This window comes from Pygocentrus nattereri, chromosome 19 (assembly GCF_015220715.1).
Source record: "Pygocentrus nattereri isolate fPygNat1 chromosome 19, fPygNat1.pri, whole genome shotgun sequence".
NCBI classification, from domain to species: Eukaryota; Metazoa; Chordata; class Actinopteri; order Characiformes; family Serrasalmidae; genus Pygocentrus; species Pygocentrus nattereri.
In genome coordinates this window covers 19,653,443-19,669,961 of record NC_051229.1, presented here as the reverse complement: position 1 = coordinate 19,669,961, position 16,519 = coordinate 19,653,443, and the positions used below count along the sequence as shown (strand labels likewise).

Genomic DNA, 16,519 nt, shown 5'->3' with positions numbered 1-16,519 from the left:
TGTTAATGGAGCATTTCTGTTGGTCCATTCTTTGTTCCATTTTAGGGCAGGTGTCACTTTTTAAATAGGACAATAAAAAGCATCTGAAACTATTTGTAGTAATATGCTCTATACACTCACCGGCCACTTTATTAGGTACAGGTTGGACCCCCTTTTGCCTTCAGAACTGCATTAATTCTTCATGGCATACTTTCAACAAGGCGTTGGAAACATTCCTCAGAGATTTTGGTTGGTTATTTGAGTTACTGTTGCCTTTCTATCATCTCGACCCAGTCTGCCCATTCTCCTCTGACCTCTCACATCAACAAGGCATTTTTGTCCACACAACTGCCGCTCACTGGATAGTTTCTCTTTCTGACCATTCTCTGTGAACCCTAGAAATGGCTGAGCGTGAAAATCCCAGCAGATCATCAGTTTCTGAAATACTCAGACCAGCCCGTCTGGCACCAACAACCATGTTCAAAGTCACTTAAATCATCTTTCTTCTCAATTCTGATGCTCAGTCTGCACTTCAGCAAGTTGTCTTGACCACCACTACATTAGCTCTTTGTGTTAACAAGCAATTGAACAGTACCTAATAAAGTGGCCGGTGAGTGTATGTATTATATATACCAAATTACCTTTGTATCTATATGTAAGTATTTAAACTCTATTAAACTCTTTAACTCTATACCTAAACCTATCCTGAAACCCAACAATCCCAGGCTCATTACATTTTATAATATTCTTTACTACAGAAATCACCAGTAGAATGGAATGTCTTGGCCATTTAAGAAGAAAAAAGATTTTGTCAATCTAAAAAGCAAACAACTAAACAAACAATCAAAAAACTGTTTTTTGTTAAAAAAAGAAAGGACTTCGGAAAATCAGATCAGTTTTGTTGCCTCTGACATCGCAGGCTAGCCCTGCTTTTCTCCAAGATGTTCCAAAAACAAATAACGTAACATTGACCTTCATTCCCTAACTGACCCCAAAGGCCTGCAGACCGTGAGAATCCATAATCCCATCACTGTCTCTGTGAATGATTGACAGCCAAAGATACGTGAAACATATGTTTAGTATACAGGTCAGTTCAGAAGGTCTGTCTTCTGGATTAGCCAAGCTTGATACCTCAGTGCTGCAGGAGCAGAGAAACACTTGCGGCAGAGGAGTGGTGTGCATGTGGATAGGAGTGTGTGTCCTGCTCCAGAGAGGCTGTGCTCAGACACATCGCTCTGAAGAGGACAGCAGAAACTCTGAAGGAACGCACCAACTTTCAGGAGGAAACTGAAGAGCAGCTGTGCACGTCTTGATCAGGAGCTTGATTTGAGACGAGGGATCTACAGAACGTGGAATTTACAGTAGATGTTCAGCCACAGCTGCAGAACGAAGATTATCAGTTACCACCGCTTTATGAAAGTGGCGTGTGAAGTGAACATCCAGACAGACCTAGAAGCAAGCTTACCATGTTTCTGAACAGGAATAAGACCTGCAAACCAAAGAAGAATGAGAAAAGACAGCTGCTATGTAAGCAAAGACCTGCCAAACATGAATGATCAGAATCAGTCACTGCCTGCTCCCAGTGTCTAGATAGGCAGGAAAATGACAAAAGTTCCAAGTATATATATATAAGACCAGAATAGACCTGCTTCTTTTCTCTAAACATGCATTTGGGAATGAGAATATGTATTTTTTTTATTTCAGCTGAAATATTCTGAAGTAAATAAGATGAGGGTGATAAATAAGAATGCACTTATGCTGTATTTTGAATGCTTATGACTTATTACTCTAAATAACCAGTTGCCTCTTATGTAGCACTGTGTTTGGCTCATTTTATTTAAATAGGCTGACTTTTTTATTATGCATTATTATGCATTTTTATTAAAGCATAATTACATATTTCTTGAGAGTTATGTACATTGTAAAATGGTTTAATGCTTTTGCTCCTTGAATTAATTGAATTTCAAATAATAAGTTAACAGAATGTATCATGTAGATTTTTGTTCTGTTAATAATTTATTATTAGTTAAATAAGCTCAAAACATTAATGCCACCTGGTTATGAAATGTATAAAGCTAAAACATTATTTTGTGCAGTGAATTACATGTTCATTCAGTTCACATTTTGCATCAAAGCCCACATTTGTACAGACGTCTGTTTGTGTTGGTGTCAAAATGACAAAACATAGCAAACTTGTACTTTTTCATCCTGAGAAACAAGACAATTTTCCTTAATTATATTAAGTATATTTCCTTTAAGGCTAACAAATGTGTATGAATTGAACGTTTCAATGCTTTAAACTTCTCTTTAAACGTCTTTAAAATTCTCCACTGTTTTCAATAAGCTACAAAATAGTTAATGTAGGATTATGCCATGTTTTTGTTATGGTTCAGGACAACTGCAAATGCTAAGGGTTAAATGTTGTAATTTATCTATGAGGATTTGACTGATTCCCACATTATTCCCTCTTTCTCCTTTTGTAACTTCACATTTCACTTCCTCACGTTCATAACGGCATAACTTACGCATTAGTTTCATAGCTGCTACAGAGTCTCTCATATGTTAATAGATACTGAACAATAAGTCTTAAGATTAATAACTGTATTATTATTTAGTGGTTCAGCCAAATATGTTAACATATAGCAGCCACCAGCTAGCATGACTTCATTTGCATAACACTCATTGACAGCAGTTCACTTCCTTTTACTGTTAGCAACATTAGCATTTGTGACTGAACTGTTCCTTTAATGAAAAACTGCATTCATCATGTGTCCTTCTGCATTCCACTTCTCTCTCTACCATTGTCTCTCCCTCTTTCTTTATTTCCAGGGAAGGTGGCCCAGCAGACAATGCCGTCCCACTGCAGAGAGCTCGTCCCCCAGCTGGCCTGGCAGGAGGAGGCCCGTGTTAAGGAAATCGGAAGGAGAGAATCACTGGAGCCAGCAGAGGATCCCTCAGAGCTGGAGTCCAAGCGCACTGCATTTGAACAGGCCGTGCATGACCTCACCCACTCCGAGAGGGTGATTAATGACCTGACTTTCGGCCGGCGCATCAGTTTCTATGAGCTCCGTGGAGAGATTGGCAGTGGGAACTTCTCCCAGGTCAAGCTGGGCATCCATGTCCTTACCAAAGGTGTGTGACCACAATACTGCTTTTACTGTATACCATATTCAGTGGGAAATACTTTCATGTTTCTTCAACCTAAATTTAGAATTATATCTTGTTTGATGTTATATGTGAGCATGTAGATGGTTATTGAGTGTATATAGTGCCGTTCAGAAGTTTGGGCGCAAAAGGTTTTTCCCTGTTTTTTAGGCTTTTCCATTTGAGTTATTAAAAAAGTGTTAAAAAAAAACAATGTACTATTTTAGGTGCCTCAAAGTAGCCCCACTTTGCCTTGATGCAACAATATTCTTAGTATTTAAAAAGGGGCCATCTGAGAAGATTTTCCAAAAGGCCTGAAGGAGCTCCATATATGCTAAGCACATGTTGGCTACTATTGGGTTCATTTTTTTTAATAGTTAGGCATCTGAACCTAATTTCAAGCATTTAAAGGGGAATTCTGGCTTAAAAACAGTATTAAACATGTCATTATGACATATAGCATTGCATTTCAAGTATCCAACCAACAGTGTTTGTAGTTGTTCAGTAGTTCCTTCCACCTTCAAATTGCATCATCAGAGCAGGGCTTTCTAGTCATTAAACTGTGAAAATTTCACTGGAGCTTGTAGAATTACTGCTGTAAGAGATGTAGAGATGTAGCGATGATTCCATTTTAATTTTGTCCAGAATTCCCCTTTAAGTATTTAGTATATTAAGTATTTTCAGATCAAAATGCCTTTAAGAATATGAAATAAGAGACATTTAAACAGGGATGTCCAAACTTTTGACTGATAGCATATGTCTGTGTTTTGTGGTTCATTTCTCTAACACACCTAGTTTGGCTAATGAAGTGCATGTGATGTATTTTACTGTTCACCCATCATTGTCTTAAAACCCAGCAGCAGAGTTGGGTTCTTTTGGCTGGTGGAGGGAGGTGACCGATTTCTGACAGGTGTTCATTCAGTTCTTGATCAGTCCACGTGAGGCGGTCACTCCCACTGTCACTTTTTGTTTTGGGGATGATGATGTCAGCATGTTCTCACCCTTCCTGGCACAGTAAGTCTGGAGGCAGAGAGGTAGAACTAGGCTAATCCACATGTCACAGGAGCATGGGTAGCGTCAGCTAAGCTACGGTAATCACCATAGATCTCCTAGACCCTCACCCTTATTCTCTGTGTTCTGTAGGAAGCCTGTAAGCAAAGAAGTCGTCAATAAAAAGACAGAGTAGCAGTTTAAAATGGATAGTTGCCCTGAAAAAAGTGATGTGTTGAATTGACTTGAAGTGTGTGCATCAGTTCCACATATAGAGTGCAAAAGTCAGAGACCACCCTTTCATTTACTCCTAGTCAAAAATGTTCAGCATCAAGAAAAAACATGTATGTATACATGTATAAAATTACACACATCCAACAACTAAATAAAATATAAATGATTAAATCTAACATAAAATCTAGATATTACATATAATATCAGGTTATTTAGTATTTAGTGTGTGCACACTTTGCCTTTATTACAGCTTTAATTATTTTAGGAGACTTGCTTTCAGTTTTTCAAAGAAATCTAAAAAGGATATTTTTCCAAAATATCTCCAAAGTTCAGTTTCAGTTTTCTAGCGCATATTTTTTAAAGGGTTCTTGGCAGCTGCACATCCTTTCAGACTCATAGTGTTGTCTTCTCACAGTGGAAGGATGGACAGAAACACCTGTGGATTTTTTCAGATCTAAAATAAGGGTGGACCTTGATTTTCTCCTCTCTCTTAAAGATGAAAGCTGTTTATCTGATGGTGATATGAAAATTTTCCAGTTCTGAAAGCTGTTCATGTTCAAAGCTCATCATGTTTTCGTTCATTTTCCTTTGACATTCTCCTCATTTATTTATTATATAATCTCCTTGGAAACTTCACCGTTTTAAAAATACATAAACAAATGGGTGGTCTCTGACATTACAGTACTCTACTGTACATAGTTATTGTCAGAAGTAAAGATTTGCTGATGTAATTATTTTATTAATGTATAAATTATGCACGCATATTTATCTGATGAAATTCATTGTATTATCTTTTTAAAATTTAGACCCCCTTCTGTCTTGCTTGGTACTGATATTTCTGTTGCATTCATCATTTTCTCTTTGTCCCTCTCTCTCTCTCTCTCTCTCATTCCCAACCCTTGCCCCTCTATTTCTTCCTTCACCTCTTAGAGCGAGTTGCTGTCAAAATCTTGGACAAGGTGCGCCTGGACCGGCACTCTCAGAGACTGTTCTCCTCTGAGATCGCCTGCATGGAAAAACTGTCCCATCCCAACATCGTGCGCTTGTATGAGGTGGTGGAGACCTTCAGAAGGCTGCACCTGGTGATGGAGTATGCTGCTGGTGGAGAGCTCTACACCAGGATCTCCAGCAGGGGGCGACTATCTGGTGTGGAGAGCAAAGTTGTGTTCTCTCAGATTCTGTCTGCTGTCAGACACATGGTAAGTGGCTAGAAATCAGTTGAAGAGCCCATATAATGGACAAACAAATTTCTCTTGCTTTTGGTAATAAAATAGAATAATGTCATATTTAAACACTGCACGTTTGAAAACTATTCAGTCTCCAATCCATAAGTGTAAACTAAGCTCCAAAAACAACCAGTTTTGATTTCATTGCTTTTTGTGATGTCATGAAAAAAGAAAACATGTACAAATATCTGCCTATTCAGTCTACAGCAGCCCACACATCCTTTCAAACTGCTTCTTGAATGAAGCACAATACAAGGCAGCTGATCAAAGCAGAGCTCATTTACATGTACCTATGTCAAAGGCATAGTAACAAAAACAGCCTGTTTAAATTTAAGGGGCAAAGAGAGGCTGGAAAATGTTCATACAAACACAAATTATGACTATCTTTAAATTAGGAATATTTAATACATTTAAGACACCACCCAGGAGCCCAGAGCCTCAACTAATTTCAAAATGTGCATCCAAGGGGCCCCATTACTCTCTTTTGCCCAGAGCACAAGAATCATTAAATCCACCCCTGTCTGAAGAGCCACAGTCTAAGAAAGGCTGAGTATGATGTTTTATAGATCTTAATATAGATTTAGGGTTTTATATTAGAGGTTCCCACCACATGGGATTTCAGAAGACAACTTCTTTCAGAACCCCCTTTTCTAAAAGTCTCTTTGTTCTCCACACTCAGCATGACAACAACATCATCCACCGAGACCTGAAGGCTGAGAATGTGTTCTACACCACCAGCTACAATGTCAAAGTGGGTGACTTTGGCTTCAGCACCGAGTGCCAACCTGGACAGATTCTGACCACCTTCTGTGGCTCGCCACCTTATGCAGCTCCTGAGCTCTTCAAAGAGAAAGGTTACGTGGGACCCTTTGTGGATCTCTGGGCTCTGGGTGTGCTGCTGTACTTCATGGTCACAGCCGCGTTCCCCTTCAACGGGACCAGCCTCAGCAAACTTAAACTGTGTATCCTTCAGGGTGTCTATGCCATTCCTTCATACGTTCCTGACCCCTGCCAGAATGTCATCAGGGGCCTCCTGAGACAGGTGCCTGCTGACCGCTTCTCATTGACCAAGGTCATGTCCAGTATCTGGCTGAAGGACATCGAGTACCTGCAGCCATATTCTAATGCCTTGACCACTCCAGAGCACTTTGCAGACCCTTCACGGGTGCTCAGTGCAGAAGAGCAGGCGGTCAAGGCAGCGCTGGAGGTGCTAGGCATTACAGAGGTCCACCTAAAGAACAATGCACAGCTGGACAGCCGGAGCCCTTTAACAGGGGTGTACCGCATTGTCCTGCACCGCATCCAAAGGAGGAGCACAGTGGAGGTAGTGGGGTACACCAGCCTGTATCCCAAAGACTTCCAGTCCAGCTGGCAACGCTGGTCCCACCCAACTACGGCCTTCCAGAAAAAAGACCACTCTGCAGTGTGTTCCATCTTGTGAATACAGTGCAGGAAATGAGTGTACTGTTTTCAGTCACAGGTCTGAAGAGCAACAGGCATTGCAGAGTGGCACATTGGATGATGACCTAAGTTTTATGTTTTATGGATACATAAAGTGACCACCCTTTTATTCATAGAATTTCTAAAATGAAGAATTTCAAAACCATTAAGTACAAGTTATTCAGCATCAGGAGAAAAGAACACAGAATCCTCAATAATTACATGTCTTTTAGTGTCTAGTGTGTCCACCCTTTCCCTTTATCACTTATCACAGCTTCCATTCTTTTCAAGAGACTTGCTTTCTGGTTTTTCAAAGAAATCTGCAGGAATAATTTCACAATTTACGTAAACCCAAACACATTCAGACTTATCAGTCCAGAAAACCTTACTCCACATCTCAGATGTCCAGTTTCAGTGTTCCAGTGTGATTTTTTAAATCTATTTCCTTTACACAGTAAAGTGGAATGATAGATGGAAACACCTGTGGATTTTTTCTGATAAGAAGCAGAAGTGGAGATTTTCTCATCTCTCACAGACAAAAGCTTTAATGGCTGTTTATCTGATAGTGATAGTTTTGGTGGTCTACTTGGTCTTGCGCACTTAGAAATACTACTTGTAATATTTTGTTTAAACTCCAGTTTTGGAAACTATTTCCCCTCATTATGCAAGTCAATTATTTTATATAAGATATAAGAAATATATCAGAAATATCCCATTTACCATTTTAGGTGCACACGAGAAATATGTAAGGCAGCTAAAGTGTGTTTGGGTAGTTATCTGTGTGAATGTTAGTGCCTTTTTGAAGGGGAACATAATGTCAGTAAAAGCTTTGTGAACAGCTTTTGTTGGGAGGGCACAGCTGTAACTGGACAGTGTTTAGATTGGAAGGATGGAAGAGTTAAAGTGCCAGTAGAGTGCGCACAAGTAAAGAGTGGACAAATTGTGTACTGTTAGACTTGATGTTATACTTGGGGTTGGAAGCTTCTGCGTAATAAGTTTCCTGCTTTTTTCTTGACCCTGGCAAATGAATAACTTGTACTCAGTGGTCACTTTGACTGGAAACGAAATAAATAAATGGTGACCTTTGCACAGTACTGTAAGAATATGAACAAATTTGAAAACACTACCTGCTCCTGAACCATCAGTAACCAACAGTTGGGGTTCAGGTTCAGTGGAGCTTTATAAATAATTGGTTTATAAATGTTTGCTTCTCTACAACAGTGTCTGCATTATCCACAATCCACATTCAGCTTAAAAACAACATCATCCACTGGGGGGGGGGGGCTGAAGGCCATTACATGTTCTGCACATCTGCCCAGGTCAACAGGTGTACCTTTTTGCATTTTTTCATGTTTTAATTGACCTTAAATTGGCTTAAATTTCTGGAATACTTATAATATCAGATGCAGTAAAATCTTAAAAGCTTAAAGGGGCAATCAGGCCAAAACGAAAGATGTAACCATTGTTATATCTGTTGTGAACATGCCAATCTACACTGGTGCACACAATCCACTACAACTACACGATAGTCTCACGAGTGAGATATTCTGGTTTAAAGACCAGAAAAAATCCACTTTGAGTGATGTATCATAAAGGTGGGAGGAAGCTTTTTAAAGCTACACTCTTAAAAACGGTTCTTTAGTAAAGAGAATGGCTCTATTTAGAGTTCTATATAGAGCCATTTCATGCTTAAATGGTTCTTTGCATAGTGGAATGGTTCTTCAGATTGATGAAGAATGTGTTGAAAGCTCTATATGGAACCTTTCTGAAGATGGTTCTGTAGAGTACCAATAAGGATTCTGCTGCTGTTACAAGCTTGACATTGTAACAATAGAATCATTGGCTTTACTAAAGAACTCTTGAAGAACCATCTTTTTTTACTCTCTTGTGTACAATTTCTTGGGTTGAAAATGTTCTTTCCACAGACTGGTTGGGAAAGAAGCCAGGTAGCTAATGTTTACTGTTAGGAAAGAGACTGTATTTATGAGCTTCTACATCAGTGCATTTCTGTATTGCTGTGAGTGGAGAGTCCGAATGGTTGTATGACTTCTTTGTGTAATGCATGTTGGGTATTGTAGTGACAGCACACTGATGGACAAAAACACAGAAAGGATAAATATCGTATTAAGTGCTAGTTTTTGGCTGGAATGCCCCTTTAAAGAAGCTGAATTGACCAGTTACCAGTATCTAAGCCACATTTTTGTGGTGCTATTTTGTTATTCTGCCTAAATATCTTGGAAAAAAGGGAAGGTGCTGACTAGTAAGGATAATAAAGTACAATCAAATTATGCCAGTTAAATATTTCCATTGACGTTTATTTGTTCCAAACTAATCCCAGTTTCAGGACTGCCAAAAAACATTTCCCGGTGACCTAGATTTTTTTCTAATGAGTCATTTTAACATCAGGCCCACACTCACGCACTTATATAGACTGTATACTTAAACGCTACAGCTTAACCTAATTCATGTACTAATGGCACGTATTGCCCATGCAAGTGGTGTGCAGGTTATATGCACATCAAGGCCATAAATTTAACTTGACTGCTGTGGTACTTACCATTTTACCATATGTGTTCATATATCTTTGTGATATTTTTTGCATTTGATTACAGAGCTGTATTAAAATTAAATCATAAAATCATATTTTGTTTAACTAGCAGAGAGAAAATGAAACACTTAAGACATTTTGATTGAGATTGTTTACAGATGAAGTTTTATGTTAGAGAAATAGCAGAAAATGATTCATTTGTTATGTTTTTTGTCCTACTTGTTTACTTAATATTGTAAAATGAGCTAATAGAATAAATGGATAATACATTTTATACATACATGCATTGCTATATATAATTTGTGTGTATATTATTTGTTGACTTTCAGTTCTGGCTACATGCTGGTATTGTAAAATTCAGCAATGTACTTATTTGCATTAATGTTCAATATGTAGCGCAGTGCCATCTGAAGTAAACATCAAGCACTAAAAATAAAGAAGACCACTCTGTGTCTTTTTCTGACTCTGGCTCCCCCCACCTTACCTGCAGAGGGCAGAATACCCTTAGAGGTATGTAACTAATTTGATTTATAGTGAGAAGTAAGAAGTGAATTGCAGGTGTGAAACATTCATTTGTTACTCAACATGTCCATATTATTATTCTTATTATATGACATACATAAGATTTTTAATAACATAATTTGAACAACAGCCTTATTTCTGTCTGTGACAGCCCAATCCAGGCTTTTTTGAAGGTCAAATGCAAATGCAAGTTCAGTCATTTTAAATTTGCATTTTTGTGGACAACAATGTCTAACAGACCTCTGAGGGTGTATAGCCAATATTTACTTTGTGATTAGCATCTTGACAAACCCTGTGTCCAAGCCATCTAGTCATTCCTGTTACACTGTGTGGTTAACCAGAAAGTTCCAATTTAAATTACAAGATTATTATTGCAGTAAGCAGTAGAAATAGGAATATTGCTATGCTATGTGCAAGGTAACATTCCTACCTAATTGACATTGTAGGACTGGAAACCTCATCAAAATACCCCCAAGCACTCCAGCAAGCTTTGTCAAGTGTGGTAGTCGAATGGTTTTGGAAGTACTAGGCTACAGTTTGAGTAGCTGGTGTTGCTATATAGTAGTGCTAAAGTGAAGTTAGCTTAGTTTAGTAAGGAAGTTTACCTAGATTAGTAACATCATGGCATAGCATGTCTTTGGACTGTGGGAGGAAACCCACACAGACACAGGGAGAACATGCAAGCTCCATGCAGGAAGGACCCTGTTATGCTCCTGCATGTTTGACAGTAGCATGTGCGCTACTGATTAGATTAACTTCCATAATTATCTTTCAAATTATGCTGCCATATTCAGTCTGAGCAACAGTTGTGGACAGAACAACAACAAAAAAAGAATTAGCAAATCTGCAAATGGTTATGTTTTACAAATAAGGTGTCTATCCTAAAACGGCAGTGGTTAAATAATATGTGCCTCCGGATTCACTGACAGCTTCACACCCACACTGTGAGTGATGGCTATGCCAGAGAGCATTTTCCCTGTACACCAGAAATCTTTTTTTTTGTTTGTTTAATTCATCATCATTTTATAAATCCTGCAAAGCACAGAGAACCATAAAAAACCTCTATGTGTCATCCATACCCTATCTGGAATTTGCGCTACACCCAGGACCAAAGCTTGATTCCACTGCCATCAAATCAGATTATTATTTTGGCATGTACTTTCACTACTATGACAATTTATTGCTCCCTCTCAGATTGGGGTGCTTGGTCTGGTATTGAGACGGCATGTTCCTTGCCTTCTCTAGAATCAGTGTTCTCTCATAGTGTAAACTTGGCATAGCCCTGGGCTCTGTCTTACAACACTTGATTGATCTCTCGTTGTTCAGGCAGGTTTTCAATAAGAGTGTTTTTGGGAAAACGCATACGTGATATCAAACCTGTTGGCTTTTGTGGGAATGTATTCTGATCTCAATCCAGGGTTTTTTTCAAGAGTGAACAAGGCGGTGACAAGGCACAGCATGTGCTTTAATCCACAGCTACCCTTGCTTATGCATTAAAGTCATAGCCTAAAGGCCTGAAACAAAGTTTCGATTCAAGCCTTCAGTTCAGTACAGTTTGGAACTATTGTATCACATAGTGGAGGTGGAAAATATAGCTAAACAACATTTTTATTGTTGCAATTAAAAATCAACAAGTAATAACAATGTATTACTTTACAGAGTATGCAATACAACAAACTTCAGCATAGTATGTGTGTCATACAGTAGCAAGACCATAGCTAGGATCAAAATTGGCTTGCTTGGGAAATAAACTAACTGCCGAATATGTGTATTATACCTACTGTCAATTTCTCTTAATTTTTTTGATAAAGCATTACTCCTTGTTTAATTAAATTAACCATTTGTTCATAATAGCAATGACATTTGTTAACCTGTAGTAGGTGTGCTGCATACCTGTGCATCTCATACATAGGTAACGATAGTGGGCAGTTTAAGTCTATGGTCAAACCACAGCTGCTCTGAGGTCAGTTGACAGTCAGTTGGTTAGTTTCCACACTAAATCTCATGAACCATTTCTAAACTTCTACACACCTCAGTGTCCTCATGCAAGTTAAGAACAGGGTGGGTGCTGATAATGAGCTGAAGACTTGAGGCAATGGTGGACAGCAAAAACATCTAAGCAGGGGTTGCAGGAAGTGGGCTGAGGAAAATGAAAAGGAGATGATTAGAGAGTGTAATGGTTTTAATTGTTCATAATACAATGATAGTGCTCACAGAAAGCACAATTGATTGCCTTAAAAATATATCTTAATAAATATTCTATTCTATTCTGCTGGTTTGGTAGGCCAGTGATATCTGTGGCTGCACCCCTGAGGAGGGACCACATTATCAGAACGGTGCTGTGTCCACAGTAAATCACATGAATGGAGATATGTGAACAAAACCCTTATGAGATTTAATCTATGTTCACATGTTAGCACCAAGCTAACAATAGTGTGCATTCACTTTCCCACATTATGTTTGGTGCCTGTAAGACATGCAACATATTTTTCCTTTGTTTATTGTTACTTGACAAATCTGTTGTGCTATGTTCCAGTAAATTTACAGTTTTTTATTACTGTAGTTATTCAGTAACTTATAGCAGCAATAAGCATTAAGAATAATAACCCACAACAATAAACCCAGCGTTAAATGTGTTTTCACGATTTTTGTATTTTGTTTGAACCCAACAGTAGATAGGATTACATTGTTTCTATGAATACTGCACTTGCCCAGACAAGACAGCAAAGATAGCTCAAACATTCAGTGCATAAGCACATTTTTATCAACAAATGAGAAGAATCAACAAAGAAGAGATAGTCATTAAACAAGCATTTAACATTAAGAGAATCTTTTTTTCCTCTAGTAAGAAGAATATAAATAGGATGATATTACAGCAGGTAAAAGCAACAATCCAACATGTTTAGAACTGTTGCCTATAGACATTAACATGCATCTTGCTCTGCAAGACCTTTGAAGAAGTAACCTAATTCCACATTCAAAATATGGGAGCATTCCTATTGACTAAAGTCACGATTAACAATTAGTAAAGCCTGTCAAAGTTAATGGGCCACTGAAAGACAAGAAGGACTGCTTTAATAGCATTTTGACAGGCTGATGTGCCTCATAGCTACTCATCACTGCTGCTCTTATTAGTTTTTGTTAAATAACAGCTTTAGGCTTATTTACTTCTTGGAAATTTGACCTATTTAATCCCATGCTCCCTGCCCTGATTGTAGCAGTGAGTCACATGCATCAATTTTACTTTCTTTATGCTTCACATGAAAAGCAGACCTGCAGATCTGAACCTGGCTTTCCCAAAAGTAGCACAGAGATGGGTATCACTTTCCATTTACACTCAGGGCTGGAGTGGGAATTGTATTGAGACCAAGATTTACATGCAGACCAGTCCGTTCCAAACTCTACCTGTACACACACACACACACACATACACACACACACACAAAAATAATTGCATGTCCATTTTTTTCATTTATTCTGTACTCTTTTTACTCTTTTTCATATTTATGAAATTATGAAAAAATAATGAAAGCAAAAAAATGAATAAAAACGGCCAAAAGCTTTTATCACAAATGGAACTATCATGACAGTCAAACATTTCCCACTGCATTTCTCACTGCCCACCTGCTCGGATATGTCCTCTTCCTCTTTAAGTAGCTCTTATCTTCTCTGCGGCACCTTGTGTTTTTTTAAGTTATTGCCACTGCTGCCCATCATCATGATTCATGTATGAAGACGGTTACATTGGCAATGCAAAAACCCTGTAGAGCACTGCCCGTTGTATCAGGCAGTACCAGATTCACAATATGATGCTGAATTTGATACACTAACTTCTTAAGACTGATTTTAGCTTCTTTTTCATTTTCACGTCCGTTCTACCATAAATAGTGCAGCAGTAACATGTTAGAACCCGTGCAGGAATGTAAATGCTGCATCATCAAAAAATTACCTCCACCGTAACAGATTGCAATATTCAGAGCTATATATTAGTTTATTTAGATAATGATAAATAATATACTGTAAAATTTATTCGCCTTGTGATTTGATTGTCACTTTTTAAATATAAAGCATTCTGGATGCCAATTTTTTGTAACTTCTATATCTACAAATAAGATTTGAACACATTTTTATAGCTTCTGTCAAATTATTTGAAACCTACAAAGTTATAAGTTGGAGTATTAGTATCATATTAGAATGTATTTGAGTAATCGCATCATATTAGATTGTATATGTTTACCTACAACAGAACTTATTTCCTATTATGTAAAACAGTAATTCCAATGTTTAAGTGCAGACAATGAGCACACATTGGCTGTAAAAAGTATTATTTTCAGTGTGCTACAACGACATATTCACATTACCCTAGTTCTGTGTATTGTGTAAAAGTCAGAAGATGATAATAAATATTGACAATAAATATATTTTTTATTCCTATGAATGTTGTCAATGTCCTGTTTTTATATTACATTATACTCACATTTATCACTGTTCTTGGGAGGGCAAGAAAATGACTGTCATTTTGGTGAGTATATATGATCAACACATAGTTAGCTTTTAAAATGTAATAAATCAATTGTGACAAATTGTGGTTCATCAGTAATCATTGCTTTTTTATAATGAACTGGGAATTGACTCTGCATAGTGTTGTATTTTCCTCACTCTGACACACCTCAACTGGCACAACAGGAGCTTATAAATTTGGGTTCACTCAGGTGTACTAGATGAGGGAAAACACAAAAATGTGCATACAATTAAGGATCTTATGACCCGAGGAGAAAGGCACTGCACTTTCCCTGTCAATAATTAACTGATTTCCTCATTCATTCAACTGTAGGATAAACAGTTCCTTCATGAGTCTCTGTGCGTCAATATAGGACTTAAAATGTGTCATATGTTTAACATTGAATGTGAATTCAGAATCAGAATACTTTATTGATCCCAGAGGGAAACAGCAGGTGTTACAGTTGCAACCATTTCTTTAAAAGAATAAACACTTTAATAATTTAAGAAATTTGCAATATCCATCCATCCATCCATCCATCCATCCATTTTCTAAGCTGCTTCTCCATCAGGGCTGCGGGGGGTGCTGGAGCCTATCCCAGCAGTCATCGGTCGGAAGGCAGGATACACCCTGGACAGGTCGCCAGTCCATCGCAGGGCGAAATTTGCAAGTACAAGTTTAAATTCTTACAAATACAGTAAAGTGTCAGTGACTGTGATAATAAATATGAGACTTACTGTATAAAAACACTGAGTTATTGTACATTGAGGGAGGAGTTATAGAGTTTAATGGCTACAGGTAGGAATGACTTCCTGTGGCGCTCTGTGGTCATTTTGGTAGAATGAGTCTTGCACTGAATGAGCTCCTGTGTCTCATCACTGTGTCGTAGAGTGGGTGGGAGCCATTGTCCATAATGGCCTGCGGGTTAGACAGCATCCTCCTCTCTGACACTGCCGTCAGCAAGTCCAATTAAATATGAATTAAAACTATGGCAGCTGTCACGAGGACATGAGGACTAGTTGCAAAAAGATATCAGTCTAAGGGCAAGGTCAGAAGGACAAGATAATGAGAGGATGGAGCTACAGAAAAATCTTTGACTTGACAAAATGTGACTGTGATAGACACTGAGCCTCAGGGGGATCTTGTGACAACAAACATTAATTAAGTCAAGTACACAAGTACGCCGTGGAATGAAATTACGTTCCTCTAGGAACAACATGGTGCAACAAGGAACAGAAAGTACAAACGTGCAGACATGGTGTACAAAAAGAAAAATTAAGCTAGAAATGATGTAATAAATATGATAAATTAAACAGACATTAGACACAGTAAACAGACAGGACAGTGCAGCACCGACACAGCACACATTTCTGGACATGAGGTAGTGGAATAAGGTGCAAAGATTTTAAACATGCTGTGATCTGTGAGTCATACAGTCAGATGACATACATAAACACAGCAGTCACTGAGGTAGGAAAACTTCAGTAAACAGTGTAAACACAGTGTTAGCAGCAATGTTCCAGACAGTGCAAGTAGAGCATCAAAAGAGAAGTGTGTGTGTGTCTAGAATATACGTGTGAGGGAGGGTTTACTTCAGTCCTTGTGAGTTTATAAACCTGATTGCTTGCGGAATAAAGCTGTTGCAGAGTCTGGCAGTGATGGCACGGATGCTCCAGTACCTTCTGCCAGATGGCAGCAGTGAAAAAAGTCTGTGTGAGGGATGGATGGGGTCACCCACAATGCTGATGGCTTTGTGGATGCAGCGAGTGGTGTAGATGGAGGGGAGAGAGACCCCAATGACCTTCTCAGCTGTCCTCATACACTGTAGGGTCTTGCGGTTAGAGGCGGTGCAATTCCCAAACCAGGCAATGATGCAGCTGCTCAGAATGCTCTCCACAGTCCCCCTGTAGAACATGGTGAGGGGGGAGATGAGCC

General features: G+C 38.5%; 1 protein-coding gene across 1 annotated transcript; it reads left to right on the top strand.

Moving 5' to 3' along the window:
- The first annotated feature begins 1,153 nt into the window (after positions 1 to 1,153).
- Positions 1,154 to 7,308, top strand: LOC108439881 (serine/threonine-protein kinase NIM1). Its single transcript, XM_017718532.2, has 4 exons — positions 1,154 to 1,506; positions 2,809 to 3,111; positions 5,278 to 5,546; positions 6,253 to 7,308. Exons 1-4 carry the CDS (start codon positions 1,446 to 1,448, stop codon positions 7,012 to 7,014), a joined length of 1,395 nt encoding a protein of 464 aa, XP_017574021.1. The 5' UTR covers positions 1,154 to 1,445; the 3' UTR covers positions 7,015 to 7,308.
- Positions 7,309 to 16,519: the final 9,211 nt, after the last annotated feature.